Raw genomic sequence first — 14,911 nt, 5'->3', positions numbered from 1 at the left:
GTCTCACTTAGACCTACATTTAGATGATTGACATCCTTTGGCAAAAATCAACAGGAAGTTAAAAATTACCCCTTCAAAATAAAAGTTTTGTAAAAACCCGTCACCTTTTTCAAACGTAAACTCCTCCGAGTGCGTTTGTCGTTTCGGCTTCAAACTCGCACAGGAGAGAGATTGAACCCTTTTGATTAAAACTATCCAACAAAGTTTTGATTACTGCTCCGGTTTTGATTTTACGCGCCTTCAAAGAACCCCTGCGCAAAGTTTCCTAAAAAATGTCATTTTTGCCTCTTTGAGCTGTAATTTGACCCCCTTAAAATGCTTCAAAGTGCAAGTTAAAGCTCTACTATGCAAAGCGAAAGCCATTTATCAACAACATCCAGAAACGCTGATCTGTAATTTGACCCCCTTAACATGCTTCAAAACTCACTAAATTTTACACACACATCAGGACTGGCGAAAATTGCCATCTAATAAAAAACCAAACCCCAAAAGTCAAAATTGCGCTCCAGCGCCCCCTAGGAGAAAACCCAGACAAAACTGCTTGAAACTTCTGTTAGGAATGTCGTAGAGACATGAAACAAAGACCTCTATGTAGGTCTGACTTAGACCAGGGCTTGGCAGCAGCCAAAGGCGGACCCGACCAACGCTGCTTGCAGCTTTAATTATTATTGTTATTATTATTTGAAACTGGATTTTGCATGTCACTATAAAGTTATATACGCCTTGCTTGTTCAATATTCAATGCAAAACTTGTTTGGGTCCCTATTAAAAGGTTCATTTGTTCAACCTTGGCCCGCGGCTTTGTTGAGTTTAAAATTTTGGCCCACTCTGTATTTGAGTTTGACACCCCTGGTATATAGTGTAGCATCCCGGAAGAGTTAGTGCTGCAAGGGGTTCTGGGTATTTGTTCTGTTGTGTTTATGTTGTGTTACGATGCGGATGTTCTCCCGAAATGTTTGTTTGGTGTGGGTTCACAGTGTGGCACATATTTGTAACAGTGTTAAACTTGTTTACACGGCCACCCTCAGTGTGACCTGTATGGCTGTTGACCAAGTATGCCTTGCATTCACTTATTTGTGTGTGTAAAAGCTGCTTACATTATGTGATTAGGCTGATGCGGACGTGACGACAGGTGAGAGAGGATGTGCCTTTAAGGCACGCCCCCAATATTGTTGTCCGGGTGGAAGATTTGGGAGACTGGTTGCCCCGGGAGATTTTCAGGAGGGGCACTGAAATTCAGGAGTCTCCCGGAAAAATCGGGAGGGTTGGCAAGTATGATTGTAATCCACGGGAAGATTTTGTCTTGACCCGAGATCTACAAATCGGAGAGGAGGCAGGGCCTGAGACCCCTCCAGGCGACTTTAACTTTACACTGTTTTGTAACCAAAGGCGACGGCTGTTTACGACCTTTTCTTTGAACTGTTTTGTAACCAAAGGCAACAGCTGTTTACGCCCTTTTCTTTGAACTGTTTTACAACTTTTTCTTGGAACGGTTTTACAACCTTTTCTTTGAACTGTTTAGTAACCAAAGGCGACGACTGTTTACGGCCTTTTCTTTGAACTGTTTTACAACCTTTTCTTGGAACTGTTTTACGACCTTTTCTTTGAACTGTTTAGTAACCAAAGGCGACGACTGTTTACGGCCTTTTCTTTGAACTGTTTTACAACCTTTTCTTGGAACTGTTTTACGACCTTTTCTTTGAACTGTTTTGTAACCAAAGGCGACGGTTGTTTACGACCTTTTCTTTGAACTGTTTTACAACCTTTTCTTGGAACTGTTTTACGACCTTTTCTTTGAACTGTTTTGTAACCAAAGGCGACGGCTGTTTACGACCTTTTCTTTGAACTGTTTTACAACTTTTTCTTGGAACTGTTTTACGACCTTTTCTTTGAACTGTTTTGTAACCAAAGGCGACAGCTGTTTACGACCTTTTCTTTGAACTGTTTAACAACTTTTTCTTGGAACTGTTTTACGACCTTTTCTTTGAACTGTTTAGTAACCAAAGGCGACGGCTGTTTACGACCTTTTCTTTGAACTGTTTAACAACTTTTTCTTGGAACTGTTTTACGACCTTTTCTTTGAACTGTTTGGTAACCAAGGGCGACGGCTGTTTACGACCTTTTCTTTTAACTGTTTAACAACTTTTTCTTGGAAACGTTTTACGACCTTTTCTTTGAACTGTTTAGTAACCAAAGGCGACGGCTGTTTACGACCTTCTCTTTGAACTGTTTTACAACGTTTTCTTGGAACTGTTTTTTACGACCTTTTCTTTGAACTGTTTAACAACTTTTTCTTGGAACTGTTTTACGACCTTTTCTTTGAACTGTTTAGTAACCAAAGGCGACGGCTGTTTACGGCCTTTTCTTTGAACTGTTTTACAACTTTTTCTTGGAACTGTTTTACAACCTTTTCTTGGAACTGTTTAGTAACCAAAGGTGACGTCTGTTTACGGCCTTTTCTTTGAACTGTTTTACAACCTTTTCTTGGAACTGTTTTACGACCTTTTCTTTGAACTGTTTTGTAACCAAAGGCGACGGCTGTTTACGACCTTTTCTTTGAACTGTTTTACAACCTTTTCTTGGAACTGTTTTACGACCTTTTCTTTGAACTGATTTGTAACCAAAGGCGACGGCTGTTTACGACCTTTTCTTTGAACTGTTTTACAACTTTTTCTTGGAACTGTTTTACGACCTTTTCTTTGAACTGTTTGGTAACCAAAGGCGACGGCTGTTTACGACCTTTTCTTTGAACTGTTTTACAACTTTTTCTTGGAACTGTTTTACAACCTTTTCTTTGAACTGTTTAGTAACCAAAGGTGACGTCTGTTTACGGCCTTTTCTTTGAACTGTTTTACAACCTTTTCTTGGAACTGTTTTACGACCTTTTCTTTGAACTGTTTAGTAACCAAAGGCGACGGCTGTTTACGACCTTCTCTTTGAACTGTTTTACAACGTTTTCTTGGAACTGTTTTATGACCTTTTCTTTGAACTGTTTAGTAACCAAAGGCGACGGCTGTTTACGACCTTTTCTTTGAACTGTTTAGTAACCAAAGGCGACGGCTGTTTACGACCTTCTCTTTGAACTGTTTTACAACGTTTTCTTGGAACTGTTTTACGACCTTTTCTTTGAACTGTTTAGTAACCAAAGGCGACGGCTGTTTACGACCTTCTCTTTGAACTGTTTTACAACGTTTTCTTGGAAGTGTTTTACGACCTTTTCTTTGAACTGTTTAGTAACCAAAGGCGACGGCTGTTTACGACCTTTTCTTTGAACTGTTTAGTAACCAAAGGCGACGGCTGTTTACGACCTTCTCTTTGAACTGTTTTACAACGTTTTCTTGGAACTGTTTTACGACCTTTTCTTTGAACTGTTTAGTAACCAAAGGCGACGGCTGTTTATGACCTTTTCTTTGAACTGTTTTACAACGTTTTCTTGGAACTGTTTTACGACCTTTTCTTTGAACTGTTTAGTAACCAAAGGCGACGGCTGTTTACGACCTTTTCTTTGAACTGTTTTCTAACTTTTTCTTGGAACTGTTTTACAACCTTTTCTTTGAACTGTTTAGTAACCAAAGGCGACGGCTGTTTACGACCTTTTCTTTGAACTGTTTAACAACTTTTTCTTGGAACTTTTTTACGACCTTTTCTTTGACCTGTCTAGTGACCAAAGGCGACGGCTGTTTACTGTTGTGCTGATGGCGGTGCTTTTCGACAGCATTTATTTTGCCACAAAATGCTGCAATGGGGCGGCATGAACGATTACACCCTTTTATGCTGGAAATCAGCTTTAAAGATGTCCAGGAATGACACCTCTGCCAACACAACAGCAGTCGCTAGATGAAATCCCCGCTTATTAGCATTACAGCATTGTGTGGCAAAATGACTGCTGATAAAATGCAGAGTAGAAACAACGCTAACAGCACAACATCAGTCTTTTTGGGGTGGAATCCCCCTTGTCAGCGTTCAATTCAGTTGTCTCAATACCGATCTTTTTTAACAGCACAATACAGCAATGCTAATGAGGGAGGTTACACCCTAACAATTACTGTTGTGCTGATGGCGGTGCTTTTCGACAGCATTTATTTTGCCACGCAATGCTGCAATGGGGCGGCGGCATGAACGATTACGCCCTTTTATGGTGGGAATCAGCTTTAAAGATATCCAAGAGCGACACCTCTGCCAACACAACAGCAGTCGCTAGATTAATTTTCCTGAAGGAACTCTCCTGAAGGAATCAATAAAGTACTATCTAGCTATCTATTAGCAATACAGCATTGTGTGGCAAAATGACTGCTGTTAAAATACAAAGTAGAAACACCGCTACCAGCACAACATCAGTTTTTTGGGGTGGAATCCCCCTTGTCAGCGTTCAATTCAGTTGTCTCAATACCGATCTTTTTAACAGCACAATACAGCAATGCTAATGAGGGAGGTTACACCCTAACAATTACTGTTGTGCTGATGGCGGTGCTTTTCGACAGCATTTATTTTGCCACGCAATGCTGCAATGGGGCGGCGGCATGAACGATTACGCCCTTTTATGGTGGGAATCAGCTTTAAAGATGTCCAAGAGCGACACCTCTGCCAACACAACAGCAGTCGCTAGATTAATTTTCCTGAAGGAACTCTCCTGAAGGAATCAATAAAGTACTATCTAGCTATCTATTAGCATTACAGCATTGTGTGGCAAAATGACTGCTGTTAAAATACAAAGTAGAAACACCGCTACCAGCACAACATCAGTTTTTTGGGGTGGAATCCCCCTTGTCAGCGTTCAATTCAGTTGTCTTAATACTGGTCTTTTTTACCGCACGATAATACAATGCTAACGAGGGACGTCAACCCCTAACGACTACTGTTGTGCTGACGGAGGTGTCTCCCCTTTGCATTTCAACAACATTTATTTTGCCACAAAATGCCGCAATGGGGCGGCATGAACGATTACGCCCTTTTATGGTGGAAATCAGCTTTAAAGATGTCCAGGAGCGACACCTCTGCCAACACAACAGCAGTCCCTAGATGAAAACCCCATCTCCTTAGCATTGCAGGATTGCTTGTCAAAACAACTGCCGTTAAAATGCAGAAAATGCAGAGTGGAGACACCTCTACCAGCACAACAACAACCCCCCTCGCTAGCATTCTGTTCAGTCGTATTAATTGCAGTCATTTTCCCACACAATGCGGCAATGCTCACAAGAGGGCTTCCATCCTGGTGGCAAATATTAGCAACAACTCTCCGGAGGATACAAATCGCAACGGCCGTCTTGCTCTTTGCCCGTTTTGAAGTTAAAAATCCTCGTAATTCCTGCAGGAATGTGCTCAGTAACGTTCCGTCCGAGGTTTAAAACAGGGGTAGGGAACCTATGGCTCTAGAGTCAGATCTGGCTCTCAGATCAATCTTAGCTGACATTGCTTAACGCGATAATTAGGAATAATTCCGCTGGTAATCACAGTGCTAAAAATAACGTGCAAAATACAAAAAAAATTCTCATGCATTTAAATCCATCCATCCGTTTTCTACGGCACCTGTTCAAGAAGTCGCATTAATGGTAAGAAGTATTTTGTGTCACAGCTTGCTGCGGGGTCGTTCTCCCCGCATTTAGGTAAAAACATGATTTAATTTTAACTAAAAAAAAAATCGCTCACAGCGGAGGCACAACTCGGGCTAAAAAAACAAAGCTAACGCATAAACAGACTGAGAACATAAATCAAACAAAACTTACTTGGCATGGCATGAAGCACGAAACTATGGCAAGGCATGAAACACGTCAGCACAGGGTGACTGACTGGCAAAGACGAGCTCAAATACTGCCTCTGATTAGTGCTCGGGAAGCAGGTGAGCGGGCATTATGTCCACCGGAGACAGGTGGACAAAATGAGTAACCAAAGAAACCAGACAAGGGGAGTGGAAAAAAACAGGAACTTAAAGAGTCCAAAGGACAAACAGCACATGGCCAAGGGGTAGGGAACCTATGGCTCTAGAGTCAGATCTGGCTCTCAGATCAATCTTAGCTGACATTGCTTAACGCGATAATTAGGAATAATTTCGCTGGTAATCACAGTGCTAAAAATAACGTGCAAAATACAAAAAAAATTCTCATGCATTTAAGTCCATCCATCCGTTTTCTACGGCACCTGTTCAAGAAGTCGCATTAATGGTAAGAAGTATTGTGTGTCACAGCTTGCTGCGGGGTCGTTCTCCCCGCATTTAGGTAAAAACATGATTTAATTTTAACTAAAAAAAAAATCGCTCACAGCGGAGGCACAACTCGGGCTAAAAAAACAAAGCTAACGCATAAACAGACTGAGAACATAAATCAAACAAAACTTACTTGGCATGGCATGAAGCACGAAACGATGGTAAGGCATGAAACAAGTCAGCACAGGGCGACTGACTGGCAAAGACGAGCTCAAATACTGCCTCTGATTAGTGCTCGGGAAGCAGGTGAGCGGGCATTTTGTCCACCGGAGACAGGTGGACAAAATGAGTAACCAAGGAAACCAGACAAGGGGAGTGGAAAAAAACAGGAACTTAAAGAGTCCAAAGGACAAACAGCACATGGCCAAGGGGTAGGGAACCTATGGCTCTAGAGTCAGATCTGGCTCTCAGATCAATCTTAGCTGACATTGCTTAACGCGATAATTAGGAATAATTCCGCTGGTTATCACAGTGCTAAAAATAACGTGCAAAACACAAAAAAAATTCTCATGCATTTAAATCCATCCATCCGTTTTCTACCGCACCTGTTCAAGAAGTCGCATTAATGGTAAGAAGTATTTTATGTCACAGCTTGCTGCGGGGTCGTTCTCTCCGCATTTAGGTAAAAACATGATTTAATTTTAACTAAAAAAAAAATGGCTCACAGCGGAGGCACAACTTGGGCTAAAGAACAAAGCTAACGCATAAACAGACTATGAACATAAATCAAACAAAACTTACTTGGCATGGCATGAAGCACAAAACTATGGCAAGGCATGAAACAAGTCAGCACAGGGCGACTGACTGGCAAAGACGAGCTCAAATACTGCCTCTGATTAGTGCTCGGGGAAGCAGGTGAGCGGGCATTATGTCCACCGGAGACAGGTGGACAAAATGAGTAACCAAGGAAACCAGACAAGGGGAGTGGAAAAAAACAGGAACTTAAAGAGTCCAAAGGACAAACAGCACATGGCCAAGGGGTAGGGAACCTATGGCTCTAGAGTCAGATCTGGCTCTCAGATTAATCTTAGCTGACATTGCTTAACGCGATAATTAGGAATAATTCCGCTGGTAATCACAGTGCTAAAAATAACGTGCAAAATACAAAAAAAATTCTCATGCATTTAAATCCATCCGTCCGTTTTCTACGGCACCTGTTCAAGAAGTCGCATTAATGGTAAGAAGTATTTTGTGTCACAGCTTGCTGCGGGGTCGTTCTCCCCGCATTTAGGTAAAAACATGATTTAATTTTAACTAAAAAAAAAATCGCTCACAGCGGAGGCACAACTTGGGCTAAAAAAACAAAGCTAACGCATAAACAGACTATGAACATAAATCAAACAAAACTTACTTGGCATGGCATGAAGCACGAAACTATGGCAAGGCATGAAACAAGTCAGCACAGGGCGACTGACTGGCAAAGACGAGCTCAAATACTGCCTCTGATTAGTGCTCGGGAAGCAGGTGAGCGGGCATTATGTCCACCGGAGACAGGTGGACAAAATGAGTAACCAAGGAAACCAGACAAGGGGAGTGGAAAAAAACAGGAACTTAAAGAGTCCAAAGGACAAACAGCACATGGCCAAGGGGTAGGGAACCTATGGCTCTAGAGTCAGATCTGGCTCTCAGATCAATCTTAGCTGACATTGCTTAACGCGATAATTAGGAATAATTCCGCTGGTAATCACAGTGCTAAAAATAACGTGCAAAATACAAAAAAAATTCTCATGCATTTAAATCCATCCGTCCGTTTTCTACGGCACCTGTTCAAGAAGTCGCGTTAATGGTAAGAAGTATTTTGTGTCACAGCTTGCTGCGGGGTCGTTCTCCCCGCATTTAGGTAAAAACATGATTTAATTTTAACTAAAAAAAAAAATCGCTCACAGCGGAGGCACAACTTGGGCTAAAAAAACAAAGCTAACGCATAAACAGACTGAGAACATAAATCGAACAAAACTTACTTGGCATGGCATGAAGCACGAAACTATGGCAAGGCATGAAACAAGTCAGCACAGGGCGACTGACTGGCAAAGACGAGCTCAAATACTGCCTCTGATTAGTGCTCGGGGAAGCAGGTGAGCGGGCATTATGTCCACCGGAGACAGGTGGACAAAATGAGTAACCAAGGAAACCAGACAAGGGGAGTGGAAAAAAACAGGAACTTAAAAGAGTCCAAAGGACAAACAGCACATGGCCGAACAAAAACATGCTCAACAGACAATGTTATTAAAAAGAATAAGAGACTTATTATACTCTAAAAGTGTTGGTCTTACTTAAAAATGCACGCATTTAGTTGTATTCAGTGTTAAAAAATACGATATGGCTCTCACGGAAATACATTTTGAAATATTCGGCTTTCACGGCTCTCTCAGCCAAAAAGGTTCCCGAGCCCTGCTTTAAAAAGACAAGATCCAAAAGTACCTCTCCTGCCCGGCCGTGTCCCAAAGCTGGAGGTGCACTCGGAAGTTCTTCTCGACGGTGCCGTCGGCGTTGGTGCCGGCGTACACCTGAGGCGAGAGAAGTCCGTCACTTTTTCCCCGGCGGGCGGACGCTTGGACGGCGGCGACACTCACCAGCCTCTTTTCCCGGAAGTCGATGCCCACGGTGGTGGTGAACTTGCGGTTGAACTTGCTGTCGGTGTACCTGTACAGGAATGTGGTCTTCCCCACGCCCGAGTCCCCCAGGGCCAGCAGCTTGATCAGGTAGTCGTAGTTCCAGTCGGCCATGGCGGGCGCTCAACCTGCAAAAAAAAAAACAAAACAAAAAAAACCGGGGGTGGTGCGGATGAAGGCTTAACGCCTCAAAAGAGGGTCGAGCGCATGACTCGGCCTGAGCTCCGCATGAGCGGTCGGGGCTGGGAAAAGACGGACAAGTTTTGGCACACAGGAGCCCTTTTACTGGCTTTTTATTCACCAACAGCGGCGTGACGTTTTTTAGCGCCTTTTCAAGCCGGGCCCGCAAACGTGGCGAGGAGAATCCAATCAGGCTGAGCGGGCCGGGAGGCACGAAGACAAAGCAAGGTGTTGTTGCTTCCTGGATCTCAATAGAAGGCTCGTCGCCCTTTTAAGGGCAACAAATTAGGAAGGGTGATTTAGATCAGGGGTTTTCAACCCTTTTTTTGAGCCATAAATCCAATCATTAAAAAAACGAAACTCAGTTAACAGTAAAAAGTCGTCAATTGTTGGGTATGACTTTAAACCAGTTAAAGGGGAACATTAGCACAATTTCAAAAGGGTTAAAAACAATAAAAATCAGTTCCCAGTGGCTTGTTGTATTTTTGGAAGTTTTTTTCAAAATTTTACCGGTCTCGGAATATCCCTAAATAAAGCTTTAAAGTGCCTTATTTTCGCTATCTTCGAAACCACTATCCATTTCCCTGTGACGTCACACAGTGCTGCCAATGTAAACAAATAATGGCGAATACCACAGCAAGATATAGCGACATTAGCTCGGATTCAAACTTGGATTTCAGCGACTTAAGCGATTCAACAGATTACGCATGTATTGAAACAGATGGTTGGAGTATGAAAGTATTGAAGAAGAAACTGAAGCTATTGAGCGAATAGCTATTGACGCTATTCATAGCCATAGCATGGCCGAATAGCTGCGTTAGCATCGCCGGTAAAATGTGCGGACCAAACGATCAGGACTTTCGCATCTTTTGACACTGGAGCAACTTAAATCTGTCGATTGGTAAGTGTTTGTTTCGCATTAAATGTGGGTGGAAGGAAACGTAATATAGTTGCAAATGCATCTACAGGTTATCCATACATCTCTGTGCCATGTCTGCTTTAGCACCGCCGGTAAATAGCATGTTAGCGTCGATTAGCGTAGCATGTTAGCATCGATTAGCTGGCAGTCAACATCAACAAAACTCACCTTTGTGATTTCGTTGACTATCGTTGCAAATGCATTTGCAGGTTATCCATACATCTCTGTGCCATGTCTGCTTTAGCATCGCCGGTCAAATGTGGAGACACTCTGGCACATTCAATGGGGGTCTGGCGGCAGACACTTTGGCATCTTCGGGCCAGTGGTGCAACTTGAATCCCTCCCTGTTAGTGTTGTTACACCCTCCGACAACACACCGACGAGGCATGATGTCTCCAAGGTTCCAAAAAATAGTCGAAAAAACGGAAAATAACAGAGCTGAGACCCGGTGTTTGTAATGTGTTGAAAATGAAAATGGTGGGTGTGTTACCTCGGTGACGTCACATTATGACGTCATCGCCTCCAGCGCGATAAACAGAAAGGCGTTTAATTCGCCAAAATTCACCCATTTAGAGTTCGGAAATCGGTTAAAAAAATAGATGGTCTTTTTTCTGCACCATCAAGGTATATATTGACGCTTGCATAGGTCTGCTGATAATGTTCCCCTTTAAGCTTTTCAATCCCAAATATTTTTTTTTACAAACCCCGTTTCCATATGAGTTGGGAAATTGTATTAGATGTAAATATAAACGGAATACTATACTAATACCCGTATACCGTACAACCCTATTAGTTACTATGGTAATCTAAGTCACAGCAGGTCAGACGAGGCATCAAGTAGTGTGGGTGGGGAGCGTTTCCACAGAGCCTGAAATGTGGGTGTCAAGGACAGACGTGGAAGGTGATTTTTAGAACAAAGTTCTAAAGCTGACAAAAGTGGCAAAAAAGACTGAGCAAGTTGAGGAACGCTCATCAAACACTTATTTGGAACATCCCACAGATGAACAGGCTCATTGGCAACAGGTGGGTGCCATGGTTGGGTATAAAAACAGCTTCCATTTAATGCTCAGTCATTCACGAACAAGGATGGGCCGAGGGTCACCACTTTGTGAACAAATGCGCTAGCAAATTGCCAAACCGTTTAAGAAAAACATTTCTCAACGAGCTATTGCAAGGAATTTGTGACGTCTCGGTGGCATTGTGGTGACGAGTTGTTCTCTCGTGGGTGCAGCGAAGACGGAACACAGCGTAAGTAAGGTAAGAATACGAATATATTTATATAATAAAAGAAACTAAGAACAGAAACACTTGCACAAAGGCACTAACCAAAAACAAAGAGAACTAGCTTGGGAGCTAGAAAGAACAAAGGGCGCTAGCGTGGAAGCTAGGGACATAAACAAACAAAATAGCATAGAAACTAACAAGTATACAAAAATAGAGATTTACCACAATGCTGTTGAGTGTAGCAAGCAAGAGTCCAAGACTGAAGGTCAAACAAAGGCGGGCATATATAAGGAGATAAATAATCAAGGGCAGGTATGCGTGATCACACGGAAGGCAGGTGACACAACTGCGTTGCTAAGACAACAGAAATAAACCAGGAAGTGCCACAAGAACTGAGGAAGACAAACACTAGACAGAATGTGATATCAAACAGAACCAAAACCAAGTATATGCCATGATCCAAGACGTGGATCATGACAGAATCTAGGGATTCCCCCATCTACGGTCCGTAATAACATCAAAAGGTTTAGAGAATCTGGAGAAATCCCCGCACTTGAGCGATGATATTACGAACCATCGATACCTCAGGCGGTACGGCATCAAAAAGCGACATCAGTGTGTAAAGGATATCACCACACTGGCTCAGGAACACTTAAAACCACAGCTGGTCACTACATCTGTAAGTGCCAGTTAAAACTCTACTATGCAAAGTGAAAGCCATTTTATCAACAACACCCAAAAACGGTGCCGGCAATATATATGTATGTATATGTATATATACACACACACACACACACACACACACATACATACATACATACATACATATATATATATATATATATATATATATATATATATATATATGTGTATACACACACACATACATACATACATACATATATAAATATATATATATACACGCACACACATACTGTATATAAATACACATATACATATATATAAATATATATATATACACGCACACACATATATAAATACACATATACATATATATACACATATATATATACATACATATATACACATACATACATATATATATATCTTGATTGGATTATCCGGAGAATAGTGCTCGATACCGTGGTAGAGCGCAATATGTAGGTGTGGGAAAAAATCACAAGACTACTTCATCTCTACAGAACTGTTTCATGAGGGGTTCCCTCAATCATCAGGAGATTTTAATGGAAGCATTCACATACAATGGTTTATATAGAGCACAGAGTGGGTGGGTACAGGCAGGCGTAGGGTGTGGTGATTGGCTCATGTGTTACCTAGGAGGTGTTTCCGCCTGTGGCGGCATGTTGAAATGATTTCACTGCGCTTGTTGAGGGATGATAGCTCTGGATGATATATAATAAACAGTTTCTCTTTTAAGCATAGGTTGCATCTTTTATTACCACTGTTGTAAGGTGTGCTGGATGCAAGAATTTGCCATGTTATTGAATATTCAACATTATTGTCTTTGAGGTTCCAAATGTGTTTGCTGAGTTCTGTAGAATTCTGCAAAGTCTGGTTTCTAAAGGAGGCGTTGTGATTATTCCATCTTGTTTTGAACGCTCCTTCGGTTAATCCTACGTACGTGTCGGATGTGTTAAGGTCCTTGCGTATTACCTTTGCTTGGTAAACGCAGGATTAACCGAAGGAGCGTTCAAAACAAGATGGAATAATCACAACGCCTCCTTTAGAAACCAGACTTTGCAGAATTCTACCGAACTCAGCAAACACATTTGGAACCTCAAAGACAATAATGTTGAATATTCAATAACATGGCAAATTCTTGCATCCAGCACACCTTACAACAGTGGTAATAAAAGATGCAACTTATGCTTAAAAGAGAAACTGTTTATTATATATCATCCAGAGCTATCATCCCTCAACAAGCGCAGTGAAATCATTTCAACATGCCGCCACAGGCGGAAACACCTCCTAGGTAACACATGAGCCAATCACCACACCCTACGCCTGCTTGTACCCACCCACTCTGTGCTCTATATAAACCATTGTATGTGAATGCTTCCATTAAAATCTCCTGATGATTGAGGGAACCCCTCATGAAACAGATCTGTAGAGATGAAGTAGTCTTGTGATTTTTTCCCACACCTACATACATATATATATATATACATACATATATATATACAAATACATACACATATACAAACATATATACACATACATACATACATAGATATATATAAATACATGTATATATATATGTATATATACACACACATATATATATATATATATACATACATACATACATATATACAAACATATATACACACATATACATACATAATACACATACATATATATATATATATATATATATAGGTTCTAGGTGAGGGATCAGACAAAGAGCAGCTCGAAGACCTTTATGAAGAAGAAACATCATGGACCCAGATTTCCCTCGCCCGGACGCGGGTCACCGGGGCCCCCCTCTGGAGCCAGGCCCGGAGGTGGGGCACGATGGCGAGCGCCTGGTGGCCGGGCCTGTTCCCATGGGGCCCGGCCGGGCACAGCCCGAAGAGGCAACGTGGGTCACCCCTCCAATGGGCTCACCACCCATAGCAGGGGCCATAGAGGTCGGGTGCATTGTGAGCTGGGCGACAGCCGAAGGCAGGGCACTTGGCGGTCCGATCCTCGGCTACAGAAGCTAGCTCTTGGGACGTGGAACGTCACCTCACTGGGGGGGAAGGAGCCTGAGCTAGTGCGCGAGGTAGAGAAGTTCCGGCTGGATATAGTCGGACTCACTTCGACGCACAGCAAGGGCTCTGGAACCACTTCTCTCGAGAGGGATTGGACCCTCTTCCACTCTGGCGTTGCCGGCAGTGAGAGGCGACGGGCTGGGGTGGCAATTCTTGTTTCCCCCCGGCTCAAAGCCTGTACGTTGGAGTTCAACCCGGTGGACGAAAGGGTAGCCTCCCTCCGCCTTCGGGTGGGGGGACGGGTCCTGACTGTTGTTTGTGCTTATGCACCAAACAGCAGTTCAGAGTACCCACCCTTTTTGGAAGCGCTCGAGGGAGTACTGGAAAGTGCTCCCCCGGGTGATTCCCTTGTCCTACTGGGAGACTTCAACGCTCACGTTGGCAACGACAGTGAAACCTGGAGAGGCGTGATTGGGAAGAATGGCCGCCCGGATCTGAACCCGAGTGGTGTTTTGTTATTGGACTTTTGTGCTCGTCACAGTTTGTCCATAACAAACACCATGTTCAAACATAAGGGTGTCCATATGTGCACTTGGCACCAGGACACCCTAGGCCGCAGTTCCATGATCGACTTTGTAGTTGTGTCATCGGATTTGCGGCCTCATGTTATGGACACTCGGGTGAAGAGAGGGGCGGAGCTTTCTACCGATCACCACCTGGTGGTGAGTTGGCTGCGATGGTGGGGGAGGATGCCGGACAGACCTGGGAGGCCCAAACGCATTGTGAGGGTCTGCTGGGAACGTCTGGCAGAGTCTCCTGTCAGACAAAGTTTCAATTCCCACCTCCGGAAGAACTTTGAACATGTCACGAGGGAGGTGCTGGACATTGAGTCCGAGTGGACCATGTTCCGCACCTCTATTGTCGAGGCGGCAGATCGGAGCTGTGGCCGCAAGGTAGTTGGTGCCTGTCGGGGCGGCAATCCTAAAACCCCTTGGTGGACACCAGCGGTGAGGGATGCCGTCAAGCTGAAGAAGGAGTCCTATCGGGTCCTTTTGGCTCATAGGACTCCGGAGGCAGTGGACAGGTACCGACAGGCCAAGCG

At 43.2% G+C, this 14,911-nt stretch overlaps 1 protein-coding gene across 1 annotated transcript in view; it reads right to left on the bottom strand.

Moving 5' to 3' along the window:
* Positions 1 to 14,911, bottom strand: part of LOC133549725 (ras-related protein Rab-27B-like) — a 29,229-nt gene that overhangs the window by 11,032 nt on the left and 3,286 nt on the right. The window contains exons 2-3 of the mRNA XM_061895445.1: positions 8,773 to 8,939; positions 8,621 to 8,706 (exon numbers count right to left, since the gene is read on the bottom strand). Coding sequence (XP_061751429.1) covers positions 8,621 to 8,706; positions 8,773 to 8,925 — 239 coding nt within the window. The 5' untranslated portion in view covers positions 8,926 to 8,939. The remainder of the gene's footprint in view (positions 1 to 8,620; positions 8,707 to 8,772; positions 8,940 to 14,911) is intronic.

This window comes from Nerophis ophidion, linkage group LG01 (genome assembly GCF_033978795.1).
Source record: "Nerophis ophidion isolate RoL-2023_Sa linkage group LG01, RoL_Noph_v1.0, whole genome shotgun sequence".
Lineage (NCBI taxonomy): Eukaryota > Metazoa > Chordata > Actinopteri > Syngnathiformes > Syngnathidae > Nerophis > Nerophis ophidion.
This window is presented reverse-complemented; position numbering and strand designations above follow the sequence as displayed.